This window comes from Oncorhynchus mykiss, chromosome 17, assembly GCF_013265735.2.
Source record: "Oncorhynchus mykiss isolate Arlee chromosome 17, USDA_OmykA_1.1, whole genome shotgun sequence".
NCBI lineage: Eukaryota > Metazoa > Chordata > Actinopteri > Salmoniformes > Salmonidae > Oncorhynchus > Oncorhynchus mykiss.
The window spans coordinates 5,155,212-5,169,428 of record NC_048581.1 but is presented as its reverse complement, the minus strand read 5'-3'; the positions used below and the strand labels follow the sequence as shown (position 1 = coordinate 5,169,428).

General features: G+C 41.4%; 1 protein-coding gene across 2 annotated transcripts; it reads left to right on the top strand.

The window, feature by feature from the left end:
• The first annotated feature begins 1,193 nt into the window (after positions 1-1,193).
• LOC110513077 (zinc finger protein 568-like) lies at positions 1,194-13,521 on the top strand. 2 transcript variants are annotated; one of them, XM_036948714.1, is made up of 2 exons: positions 1,194-1,888; positions 13,034-13,521. In XM_036948714.1, the coding sequence occupies exons 1-2, from the start codon at positions 1,456-1,458 to the stop codon at positions 13,402-13,404; spliced, it is 804 nt and encodes a 267-aa protein (XP_036804609.1). In that variant the 5' UTR covers positions 1,194-1,455; the 3' UTR covers positions 13,405-13,521. The 2 variants fall into 2 exon arrangements, with proteins under 2 accessions (XP_036804609.1, XP_036804608.1); XM_036948713.1 differs by lacking the exon at positions 13,034-13,521 and adding an exon at positions 9,061-11,909.
• Positions 13,522-14,217: the final 696 nt, after the last annotated feature.

Sequence of the window (14,217 nt, the reverse complement as noted above, 5' to 3'; positions counted from 1 at the left end):
ATAGTATCACTGCTCTTGATAGTATCACTGCTCTTGATAGTGTCACTGCTCTGGATAGTATCACTGCTCTTGATAGTATCACTGCTCTTGATAGTATCACTGCTCTGGATAGTATCACTGCTCTTGATAGTATCACTGCTCTTGATAATATCACTGCTCTTGATAGTATCACTGCTCCTGATAGTATCACTGCTCTTGATAGTATCACTGCTCTTGATAGTATCACTGCTCTTGATAGTATCACTGCTCTTGATAGTATCACTGCTCCTGATAGTATCACTGCTCTTGATAGTATCACTGCTCTTGATAGTATCACTTATATTTAATAAGCTTTTACGTATCGGCCTCACGGCCTTCGTCAGAGCTTTTGTGATTAAAAAAAAAAAATGTGCACCATTATGTAGACCTGGCCCCTCCCACATCCGTTCCACACATCGAAAGGGGTTGGAGGCAAAGGGAAAAACAAATAAGTGCTACCAAATATAACAATATACATCTCATAAATATTACCCAAGCGTATAAATAAGACGTATGAAACACGTCTGTAAAACCCCAATGAGGACATAGCAAGTATTCATTAGTCTTTGGGTTCATCGTATGAACCACGTCTGTAAAACCCCAATGTCATCAAAGCTGTCAAAGCTGTCATCAAGGCAAAGTGGGTGGCTACTTTGAAGAATCTCAAATATAAAATATATTTTGATTGGTTTAACACTTTTTTTTGGTTACTACATGTTTCCATATGTGTTATTTTATTGTTTTGATGTCTTCACTATTATACAATGTAGAAAAGAGTCGAAAGAAAGAAAAACCCTGGAATGAGCAGGTGTGTCAACTATTTGACTGGTAGTGTACATCTACATGATGTATTGTTACACCATGTAGGAGCAGCCTAGTCTGTTCATTATATACATCTACATCTACATGATGTATTGTTACACCATGTAGGAGCAGTATGGACATATTTGTTAATTATAATATATGTTTTGGCAAATTAATATGAAATTATCTTAAATGCAGATGTGCAGTAGTCTAGTATTTAAATTCTCACCCAATAAAAATCTGCACTAATGAATCAAAACATGCTTCTCTTTGTACGTTTCCATATAATATTGACTTCTATAATAAACTTTTTGTCTGAAAATAAAATAAGTTCCGTAACTGCGTTACCCACTCTAGTCAGCAGTTGACGATGTTCGCTTTTCTCGCGATACTACTAGCGTGACGTATAATCTAGTTGACGGGGACGGGACACTTCAACAACAGTTAGCCACCTCGCCGAAATATTCAAGGTCTTTATAATGTTTCGGTGTATATTAGCCATTATGTTATAAACACACGTCTACCAGTTACCCGATTTAAATTCATATTTACGTTGTTCGCTAGCTGGTTGGTTAAATTTGCCTATCACTAGTCTAATCGCTAATGCTAACTAGCTAGCTAACTTCCTCGACCATGAGCGCACTAAGATACTGCCCCCATACTAAAGAGGAGGTCGGATGGACGGAGAAAGAAACTCTGTTGAAAGAGGAGAAGGAAGAGGATGCTGTCGCAGTTAAAATAGAAGTAGAGGACGAGGCTGTTACTGTGAAAGAAGAAGAAACTGTTAAAATAGAAGTAGAGGATGAGGCTGTTACAGTGAAAGAAGAAGAGACTGTTAAAATAGAAGTAGAGGATGAGGCTGTTACTGTGAAAGAAGAAGAGATGGACGTTAGAGTGAACGAAGACAAAGGAGAGTTCGGAGTGAAAGAGGAGGGGGATGTTGCCAAAGATATTTATATCTGTGATGTAAAAAAAGAGGAGGAGGATGCCGTTTTTGGAGTGGAGGGAGAGATAACTGTCACAGTGAAAGAAGAAGAAGAGGAGACAGGAGATCTGATTAACACCAGTAAGTAATCGAAGTAAAGTTGGTTTTATTTCCAACATTAGAATATATTCACATATTAAATGCCTACTTTTACAACCTTTGATTTGCATCGATGTGTTGATTTGATAGAATCACATCAAGACATAAAAAATGCATTTAAATCTCTGATCTGCAATAACTTTTTTCATGGGTTGTCATAGAAACCTCAGAACCAGTGCTAAATATTCTAAACTGGTCTGGTCTACTTTCACAACCTTTGATTTGGGAAAAAAAAGTGAATCATTGATTTGATAGAAAGACATCAAATCATTAAAGGCATTTAAATCTATTTGATTAAAAAAGTTATTGTGGATAAGAGATGTAGCCCTTTCCATCACTCACAGCCCATATGTCATCCAGTTTATGGGTTGAAAATGGCAGGTTTGGTCACGCCATACATGACGTCAGAGCTCAGTGGCTGTACAGTAACACGCTATACATGACGTCAGAGCTCAGTGGATGTACAGTAACACGCTATACATGACGTCAGAGCTCAGTGGCTGTACAGTAACACGCTATACATGACGTCAGAGCCCAGTGTCTGTACAGTAACACGCTATACATGACGTCAGAGCTCAGTGGCTGTACAGTAACACGCCATACATGACGTCAGAGCCCAGTGTCTGTACAGTAACACGCTATACATGACGTCAGAGCTCAGTGGCTGTACAGTAACACGCCATACATGACGTCAGAGCCCAGTGTCTGTACAGTAACACGCTATACATGACGTCAGAGCTCAGTGTATGTACAGTAACACGCTATACATGACGTCAGAGCTCAGTGTCTGTACAGTAACACGCTATACATGACGTCAGAGCTCAGTGGCTGTACAGTGACACGCTATACATCATGTCAGAGCTCAGTGGCTGTACAGTAACACGCTATACATGACGTCAGAGCTCAGTGGCTGTACAGTAACACGCTATACATGACGTCAGAGCTCAGTGGCTGTACAGTAACACGCTATACATGACGTCAGAGCTCAGTGGATGTACAGTAACACGCTATACATGACGTCAGAGCTCAGTGGCTGTACAGTAACACGCTATACATGATGTCAGAGCTCAGTGGCTGTACAGTAACACACTGTACATGACGTCAGAGCTCAGTGGCTGTACAGTAACACACTACACATGACGTCAAAGCTCACTTTCTCTGCTGTGTGGGTTTCGACTGACAGCCGTTATAAACTGGAGTGTGGAGCGCAACAAGAAGATGCCCCCCTCCCTCCCTCCCGCTAATGGGGCTACTTCTGCACATTAGTGGTTGTCTGAGTGGAATGCTGTAAATCAAGAGGAGTTGATGTTGTCTTGAGTGGAATGCTGTAAATCAAGAGGAGTTGATGTTGTCTTGAGTGGAATGCTGTAAATCAAGAGGAGTTGATGTTGTCTGAGTGGAATGCTGTAAATCAAGAGGAGTTGATGTTGTCTGAGTGGAATGCTGTAAATCAAGAGGAGTTGATATTGTCTTGAGTGGAATGCTGTAAATCAAGAGGAGTTGATGTTGTCTTGAGTGGAATGCTGTAAATCAAGAGGAGTTGATGTTGTCTGAGTGGAATGCTGTACATCAAGAGGAGTTGATGTTGTCTTGAGTGGAATGCTGTAAATCAAGAGGCGTTGATGTTGTCTTTAGTGGAATGCTGTAAATCAAGAGGAGTTGATGTTGTCTTGAGTGGAATGCTGTAAATCAAGAGGCGTTGATGTTGTCTTTAGTGGAATGCTGTAAATCAAGAGGAGTTGATGTTGTCTGAGTGGAATGCTGTAAATCAAGAGGAGTTGATGTTGTCTTGAGTGGAATGCTGTAAATCAAGAGGAGTTGATGTTGTCTTTAGTGGAATGCTGTAAATCAAGAGGAGTTGATGTTGTCTTGAGTGGAATGCTGTAAATCAAGAGGAGTTGATGTTGTCTTGAGTGGAATGCTGTAAATCAAGAGGAGTTGATGTTGTCTGAGTGGAATGCTGTAAATCAAGAGGAGTTGATGTTGTCTGAGTGGAATGCTGTAAATCAAGAGGAGTTGATGTTGTCTGAAAGATGAAATGTTGAGGATTTTAAGAAATACCGCGTCAATGTCATAGAAGCAAACGACACAGCAGTGAGTCCTAATTGTTCACTTCACATCATTTACAATATCAAGGTTTATGAGCCGTATGTTTGATCCACAGTTACAAGGATGGCATTATAATCCAATCAAATTGTATTGGTCACATACACATGGTTAGCAGATGTTATTGGTCACATACCCATGGTTAGCAGATGTTATTGGTCACATACACATGGTTAGCAGATGTTATTGGTCACATACACATGGTTAGCAGATGTTATTGGTCACATACACATGATTAGCAGATGTTATTGGTCACATACACATGGTTAGCAAATGTTATTGGTCACATACCCATGGTTAGCAGATGTTATTGATCACATACACATGGTTAGCAGTAAACATTCTTAAAGTGGCATTATTAAAGTGACTAGTGTTCCATTTATTAAAGTGGCCAATGATATCAAGTTTGTATATAGGGCAGCCGCCTCTCTGTGCTAGTTTAAAGTGGCTAGTGATACATGTATTACATAAAGATGCAGTAGATGATATAGAGTACAGTATATACGTATACATATGAGATAAATAATGTAGGGTATGTAAACATTATATTAAGTAGCATTGTTTAAAGTGGCTAGTGATATATTTTACATCAATTCCCATCAATTCCCATTATTAAAGTGGCTGGAGTTGAGTCAGTGTGTTGGCAGCAGCCACTCAATGGTAGTGATGGCTGTTTAACAGTCTGATGGCCTTGTGATAGAAGCTGTTTTTCAGTCTCTCTGCCCCAGCTTTGATGCACCTGTCCTGATCTCGCCTTCTGGATGATAGAGGGGTGAACAGGCAGTGGCTCGGGTGGTTGTTGTCCTTGATTATCTTTTTTTGCCTTCCTGTGACATCGGTTGTTGAAGGTGTCCTGGAGGGCAGGTAGTTTGCCCCCAGTGATGCGTTGTGTAGACCGCACCACCCTCTGGAGAGCCCTGTAGTTGTGGACGGTGCAGTTGAACCAGGAACACATCGACAACAGCCACACTCGAAGCGGCATTACCCATCGCTCCACAAAAGCCGCGGCCCTTGCAGAGCAAGGGGAACGACTACTCCAAGTCTCAGAGCGAGTGACATAGCTAGCCATTTCACATCGGTTACACCAGCCTAATCTCGGGAGTTGATAGGCTTGAAGTCATAAACAGCTCAATGCTTGAAGCATTGCGAAGAGCTGCTGGAAAAACGCACGAAAGCGCTGTTTGATTGAATGCTTACGAGCCTGCTGGTGCCTACCATCTCTCAGGCAGACTGCTCTATCAAATCATAGACTTAGTCATAACATGATAACACACAGAAATACCAGCCTTAGATCATTAATATGGTCAAAACGTTTATTCTTTCAGTTAAATATGGAACCGTTCCGTATTATCTGACGGGGGGCATCCCTCAGTCTAATTATTCCTGTTACATTGTAACAACCTTCAATGTTATGTCATAGTTACGTAAAATTCTGACAAATTAGTTCGCCACGAGCCAGGCGGGCCAAACTGTTGCATCTACCCTGACTCTGCGTGCAATGAACGCAAGAGAAGTGACACAATTTCACCTGGTTAATATTGACTTGCGCTTTTGTTAAATTATCCCCGGTTTGGCGAAGTTGGCTGTCTTTGTTAGGAAGAAATAGTCTTCACACAGTTCGCAACGAGCCAGGCAGCCCAAACTATTGCATATACCCTGACCCTTGATGTTTATGGTTAGGTACACGTTGGAGCAAAGACAGTACTTTTTTGCGAATGCGCACTGCATCGATTATATCAGGTCACGCTAGATAAACTAGTAATATCATCAACCATGTGTAGTTAACTAGTGATTATGATTGATTGATTGATTGTTTTTTATAAGATAAGTTTAATGCTAGCTAGCAGCTTACCTTGGCTTCTTACTGCATTCACGTAACAGACAGGCTCTTCGTGGAGTGCAATGTGAGGCAGGTGGTTAGAGCATTGGACTAGTTAACCGTAAGGTTGCAAGATTGAATCCCCGAGCTGACAAGGGAAGCATCTGTCGTTCTGCCCCTGAACAAGGCAGTTAACCCACCGTTCCTAGGCCGTCATTGAAAATAAGAATGTGTTCTTAACTGACTTGCCTAGTTAAATAAAGGTGTAAAAAAAAAACAGCCAAATCGGTCTCCAAAAATACCGATTTCTGATTGTTATGAAAACTTGAAATCGGCCCTAATTAATCGGCCATTACGATTAATCGGTCAACCTCTACTGTAGGCAGTCTCGTCATTGTTGGTCATCAAGCCTACCACTGTTGTGTCGTCTGCAAACTTGATGATTGAGTTGGAGGCGTGCATGGCCACTCAGTCGTGGGTGAACAAGGGAGTACATGAGGGGGCTGGGAACGCACCCAGTGTTGATGATCAGCGGAGTGGAGATGTTGTTTCCTACCTTCACCACCTGGGGGTGGCCCGTCAGGAAGTCCAGGACCCAGTTGCAGAGGACGGGGTCAAGACCCAGGGACTCGAGCTTAATGATGAGTTTGGAGGGTACTATGGTGTTGAATGCTGAGCTGTAGTCAATGAACAGCATTCGTACATAGGTATTCCTCTGGTCTAGATGGGATAGGGCAGTGTGATGGCGATTGCATCGTCTATGGACTCTATGGTCTAGGGTGTCAGGTAGAGTGTCAGGTAGGGTGTCAGGTAGGGTGTCAGGTAAGGTGGAGGTGATATGCTCCTTGACTAGTCTCTCAAAGCACTTCATGATGACAGAAGTGAGTGCTACGGGGCGATTGTCATTTAGTTCAGTTACCTTGGCTTTCTTGGGTACAGGAACAATGGTGGCCATCTTGAAGCATGTGAGGACAACAGACTGGAAGAGGGAATAATGGCCTTACTGAAGAGTTCAGGACTTGACTTTCAACGTGGCTCAGCCATTGGAAGCCACCTTTCCAACAAGTCAGTTTGTCAAATTTCTGCCCTGCTAGAGCTGCCCCGGTCAACTGTAAGTTTTGTTATTGTGAAGTGGAAACGTGTAGGATCAACAACGGCTTAGCCGCAAAGTGGTAGGTTATGCAAGCACACAGAACGGGACCGCCAAGTGCTGAAGTGCTTAGCGTGTTAAAATCGTCTGTCCTTGGTTGCAACACTCACTACCGAGTTCCAAACTGCCTCTGGAAGCTTCATGAAATGGGTTTCCATGGCTGAGAAGCCACACACAAGCCTAAGATCACCATGCTTAATGCCAAGCGTCGGCTGGAGTGGTGTAAAGCTCGTCGCCATTGGACTCTGGGGCAGTGGAAACGCCTTCTCTGGAGTGATGAATCACGCTACACCATCTGGAAGTCCGACGGAAGATTCTGGGTTTGGCGGATTCCAGGAGAACGTTACCTGCCCCAATGCATAGTGCCAACTGTAAAGTTTGGTGGAGGAGGAATAATGGTCTCGGGCTGTTTTTCATGGTTCGGTCTAGGCCCCTTATCTTATCTAGGAGATTCTGTGCTTTCATCTTTGTGGCAACAGTTATGGGAAGGCCCTTTCCTGTTTCATCATGAACATGCCCCCCAGTGCACAAATCCAGGTCCATACAGAAATGGTTTGTCGAGATCGGTGTGATAATATGAAAATGAATCCAACTAAACGAATCCAACAAAACGAATCCAACTAAACGAATCCAACTCAACGAATCCAACTAAACGAATCCAACTAAATGATTCACTCGATTCCAGATGATGTTCAGGAGGTGTCTGATTAAGTTCGGATGCTGCAGGGTTTACAGGCCCTGTGTGTTGTAGTATATCTCAGCTTAGCTCTCTGGCTGAGCTCCTGGGATTCTCTCAGCTGACTGTTCTGGATCTCTGGATGTCGTTCTGTTGGATGGGACCTGTGTTGTATATCTCAGCTTAGCTCTCTGGCTGAGCTCCTGGGATTCTCTCAGCTGACTGTTCTGGATCTCTGGATGGAGATCTATGGAGTATTTCTATATGGAATATGGAGTATTTCTATATGGAGTATTTCTATATGGAATATTCTATATGGGGCATTTCTATATGGAGTATTTCTATATGGAGTATTTCTATATGGAATATGGAGTTTCTATATGGAGTATTTCTATATGGAGTATTTCTATATGGAATATGGAGTATTTCTATATGGAGTATTTCTATATGGAATATTCTATATGGGGCATTTCTATATGGAATATTTCTATATGGGGCATTTCTATATGGAGTATTTCTATATGGAGTATGTAGTTTCTATATGGAGTATTTCTATATGGAGTATGTAGTTTCTATATGGAGTATTTCTATATGGAGTATTTCTATATGGAGTATTTCTATATGGAATATGGAGTATTTCTATATGGAGTATTTCTATATGGAGTATTCTATATGGGGCATTTCTATATGAAGTATTTCTATATGGAATATTCTATATGGGGCATTTCTATATGGGGCATTTCTATATGGAGTATTTCTATATGGAATATGGAGTATTTCTATATGGAGTATTTCTATATGGATAATTTATATATAGAGTATGGAGTATTTCTATATGGAGTATTTCTATATGGATAATTTATATATAGAGTATGGAGTATTTCTATATGGAGTATTTCTATATGGATAATTTATATATAGAGTATGGAGTATTTCTATATGGAGTATTTCTATATGGAGTATTTCTATATTCCCAAAATACACCTTTAATTCTCATAAATGTATAGATTAGATTAATTTAAAGACTAAATATTAAGATAAAATAAGATTATAAATAAAAACGTATTATTATAAATATATATTTCTAAAGTACCCTTCATTGTAATGAATTAAGTTTACATGTGAGAATTGCCAATCTGAGATACCAAAACAATTTTTTCACTTTTACGATGGTGTGGAATCGCCTATGTATTAAAGTGATGAGGTGTGATGGTTCCATACAACTGCCTCCTCATAAGTGTTTTTGAAAATTATGGGCATTTTCTGAAACCTGACCTCAGGTTATTGGGGGGGGGGGGGGATCTAGTCTGGATTAAACCTCATAGGAAGACAGTTTTATCATGTGGAGGTTTCATTCAGGTCTCTGTTTAGTATTTAACTAAATAATCTGTTGTCTTTGACAGGAGAAAGACCACACTCTCACAACAGGAAGAGTCCCTCAGGGGAACCAGACCCAGAGACGCCAAATCCAGCCAGACGACACCACTGCTCCCAGTGTGGAAAGCATTTTACCAAGTTACAGAACCTAAAACAGCATGAGAGGACACACAAAGGAGAAAAGCCTTTTCAATGCTTTCAGTGTGAAAAAATATTTTCATGTTCACAGGATTTAAAAAAGCATGAGAGGACACACACAGGAGAAATGCCCTTCCAATGCTCCCAGTGTGGAAAGGGTTTTAACCGGTTAGGGAACCTGAAAGAACATACAATAATACACACAGGAAAGAAGCCTCACCACTGCTCCCAGTGTGGAAAGAGTTTTAACCGGTTAGGGAATCTGAAAAAGCATGAGAGAATACACTCTGGAGTGAAGCCTTACCAGTGTTCCTATTGTGGAAAGAATTTTACTCAGTTAGAGAACCTGAAGGAACATGAAAGGACACACACAGGGGAGAAACCACACCATTGCTCTCAGTGTGGAAAGGCTTTTACCACGTCACGAAACCTTAAAGAGCATAAGACGAAACACACCGGAGAAAAGCCTTTCCACTGCTCCCTGTGTGGAAAGAATTTTACCCATTTAGGGAACCTGAAGAAACATGAGAGAATACATTCTGGAGATAAGCCGTACCCCTGTTCCCACTGTGGAAGGAGTTTTAGGTGGTTAGGAACCTTAAAGCAACATGAGAGAATACACACAGGAGAGAAGCCTTTCCAATGTTCCCAGTGTGGAAAGGGTTTTACCCAGTTAGGTAACCTAAAAGCTCATGAGAGGACACACTCAGGAGAAAAGCCTTTCCAATGTTCCCAGTGTGGAAAGAGTTTTACTGTGTTTGTGAGCCTAAAAGAGCATAAGAGAATACACACAGGAGAGAAGCCCTACCAATGCTCCCACTGTGGCAAGAGTTTTAGGGGGTTAGGGAACCAGAAAAAACATGAGAGGACACACACAGGACAAAAGCCTTACTAATTTTCTCAATGTGGAAAGAGTTATAACCAGTTAAGCACCAGAAATCACATGAAATAAAACATTTAGGTGTGAAGCCTTTCCACTGCTCCCATTTTAGTTCCAGGGCTATGATTTCCGCATATTTACAATTTCGGACATTTGGCCCATAGACGGGCCTGTAACTTGGAGAGGGTGGAGCTTTTGGTTCCGGTTCCGATCCCAGTTCTATCTGGTCTCTTAACACGTATGGATCCAGAACTCCATCAAGTGTTACCAACCCAGGAACTAACCCACGGATGTTGTTACACTCGCTTTGTCTAAGGGGTGCTAAGCCTAGTTACATGGTCTGTAACCTGAATGAATGAATGTATGCATTTATGTGAGAAATCAGTTCATGGACCTAGGTGTTGAATTCCCAGGGAGACGGCAACCTTACCTCGGTCCAGGGCCTTGACCTCTTGACCTCTTGGTCGGCCAGTCCAAGACGACTATTATTTGTTTAGATGGTGACGAAACGTAAACATAACCAAAATCATCATCCGCAAAGTCTCCGCCAACCTCACAATCATCATCCCCATGACAACCAAGGACAATGATAGCAGTTCCAGATCAGACTAGCCTACGTCCTCCTCTTCCCGGTGTTCAAAGGGCCGTACGGTTAAAGAAGTGTTTGTACCAGTTGGTCATGACAGTGGGAAGTCCATCCTGTCTGACTGTGCCCACCCTTTTTTACACCAGGGGTTCTTAAACCCTTTTTCAACCTGGGACCCAAATTTAAAAAAAAATCTGTGTTTTCCTGGGACCCAAGTTGATTAAAATATGCAACTATGTGTAAAATATTGGTTGATTTCATTGCCCTTATGCCTAAAACAAATGTAATATAAACAAAAACATATAACAATGAAATGAAATACCCATAAAAAGACTAATCATGTTTATTCTTTAAAAACCTCTTACATATCTGTCTAGGTTGGACCTGTTGCTGTACAAATACAATAAATCATTTCCATTCTGAACTGGAATAAACTGATTGATCACATCACACAGATGTAGAACAGAACACACACACACACACACACACACGGGCTTAGTTTTTGATAGTGCAACCCTAAGTAACAGTAACAGATGAAAAATGATCAGGCCGACCGTACATCTTACTGTGGAAAGTATTGTTGGAAAAAAAAAAGTCTATGTAGGAACTGTTTCTGTTAAAATACAATAACTATTCGTATTATTCTGAACTGGAATAAACTGATCAAACCACACACAGGTTGAAGTTTTCAACAAGCTTGTCTATTCCGGACTCCGGTTATGACAGAGCAACACGGAGGTCATGCTCAGCATTGAGTCACAGGAGAGGCCTTTGAACAATTTTTTTTTTTGGGGGGGGGGACATGTGTACGTTCATGTGCCTTAATAACAAACTGGTATGCCATCTGTAAATACCAATACAATTGTTAAACTACGAGCCTAGTTGTTTTAGCCAACGGAAAAAGACATGAACCTTCCCTCCTCTAGCCACGATTGGCTGAGATAATTGATGGGCTGGACATGCCGAGAAATGAGTTCGGATTGGTCTGCCATGTAGCTTCTGTCTATGAGCTGCTCAGTATCTTTCTAATGTTTCTTATTTTCTCTCATGTTTTTCCACCGAGGCCGATACGTAAAAAGCTTAATAAAGAGCAGTGTGGGAGTTTATTATTATTTTCTCCGTTGAAACAAAAGATCAGCTCAGATGTGCAAGTGCCTTTTGAAGTTGTGATAGAGGCAAAATATGTATTTTGGATGTAGCGGTTGTTAGCTTGAATGCTATAACGCTCATTGACTCAGGCTGGTAGCAAAGCTAGCCAAAGAGCAAGTGCTTTTTAATTATAAAGCAATTGATTTGCGACGATGACACAAACATTACACTAAGCAGGACTTTCAAATTAACCTTACAATTGTAATTCAAAAGTAGTGTGAAATGGACTCATATTCAACCTGTAAATGGAGGCTATTTTTTTGCTGGCAGCCTATGAGAACTCCCCTGAGATTTCCCCCTATGGTGAATTAGTGAATTGCAACGCAGATCTTAATGCTGCAATTTTTGTAATCACAAGAAAGGGGCCTATGTTGGAGGGGCCTATGTTGGAGGGGCCTATATTGGAGGGGCCTATATTGGAGGGGCCTATGTTGGAGGGGCCTATATTGGAGGGGCCTATGTTGGAGGGGCCTATGTTGGAGGGGCCTATATTGGAGGGGTCTATATTGGAGGGGCCTATATTAGAGGGGCCTATATTGGAGGGGCCTATGTTGGAGGGGCCTATATTGGAGGGGCCTATATTGGAGGGGCCTATGTTGGAGGGGCCTATATTGGAGGGGCCTATGTTGGAGGGGCCTATATTGGAGGGGCCTATATTGGAGGGGCCTATATTGGAGGGGCCTATATTGGAGGGGCCTATATTGGAGGGGCCTATGTTGGAGGGGCCTATGTTGGAGGGGCCTATATTGGAGGGGCCTATATTGGAGGGGCCTATATTGGAGGGGCCTATATTGGAGGGGCCTATTGTGGAGGGGCCTATGTTGGAGGGGCCTATGTTGGAGGGGCCTATGTTGGAGGGGCCTATATTGGAGGGGCCTATTGTGGAGGGGCCTATGTTGGAGGGGCCTATGTTGGAGGGGCCTATGTTGGAGGGGCCTATATTGGAGGGGCCTATATTGGAGGGGCCTATATTGGAGGGGCCTATATTGGTGACCAAGAGTCATCTGGCACACATCCACTTTACTACTAATATTTAAAAAACAAGACAGACTATGGCTGTTGTTGCTCACTTGATCATATTATTTTATTATTCTATTTTCAAATAAGTTTATAAACGCATTGAAACATTCATTGGAGTTGTAAGTTGTTGTTCAACATCCTGGGCATCACCTTTTAGCTCAAATAAACTGTAGATTTCTACTGTTGTGGGTCTTTAACCATCTGTCTGACTTTGTTGTTCACACAGGAGAGAGACGTGACTATCGTGGATCCTCTGGGGAGCCTCAACAACATCATGAAGCTGACGAGGCAGAGAAGAGTCTGTCCTCATCAGAACGGCTCAAACACCAGCAGAGACCCAGAGGGAAGAAACCTCACCACTGCTCTAACTGTGGAAAGAGTTACTCAAGATTAGATTCACTAAAAGTACACCAGAGAATTCACACTGGAGAGAAAACGAATAGCTGTTATCAATGTGGGAAGAGTTTTACTACATCTAGCCAGCTGACTATACACCAGAGAACACACACAGGAGAGAAGTGTCATAGCTGTGATCAATGTGACAAGAGATACTCTGGTAAAAGATCTCTGATTAAACATCAGAAAATTCATACATGAAGTAGTTTTTTTAAATGAAATAATGTCACAATGTAGAATGTGATATTATTAATTAATGATGTCACAATGTAGAATGTTTAACATTGTAGTAGGAGTATTTTAATTAATGATGTCACAATGTAGAATGTTTAACATTGTAGTAGGAGTATTTTAATTAATGATGTCACAATGTAGAATGTTTAACATTGTAGTAGGAGTATTTTAATTAATGATGTCACAATGTAGAATGTTTAACATTGTAGTAGGATCATTTTTATTAATGATGTCACAATGTAGAACCCTAAACGTTTGCCCCCCTTTTCTATTGATTTCAGCGTGATATGGATATTAGCCTCATCAGGGGAAAACTCCAGGCTCTGAATTGAAAGAGTCCTATTTAATGTCATTAACAAAGAGTGATTGTCAAATAAAGCGTGACACTTACATTGGCAACCCACTTAAATCAAAATGCACCACTTCAAACTGTAGCGAGCTGTTTTCTACTAATTGTCCAGTGATGTACACTTCATTCCCAGATTCCATGTGTTTTTTAAACTGTTCTAAACGTACGGGCAACCTCATCTCCCCCCTCTCGCGCCATTGATCTCCCATCTCCCATTGGAAAAATACAGCCCACCTAAAGAGAGGTGGAGTTTCTACTGATGTGAGTTCATTTGTGTGTGGGAGCTATAAAAAGATTGTGTTCTCACTTTGAAGACAGAGCGCTCTCTGAATAAAGGACCGAGCTATTGCAGAATCTGAGACTTTGTCTACTTCTTTATTAACTGAAGCCTTACAACCTTCGGGAAAAAGACAAAGCTTTGAGTAGTAGTT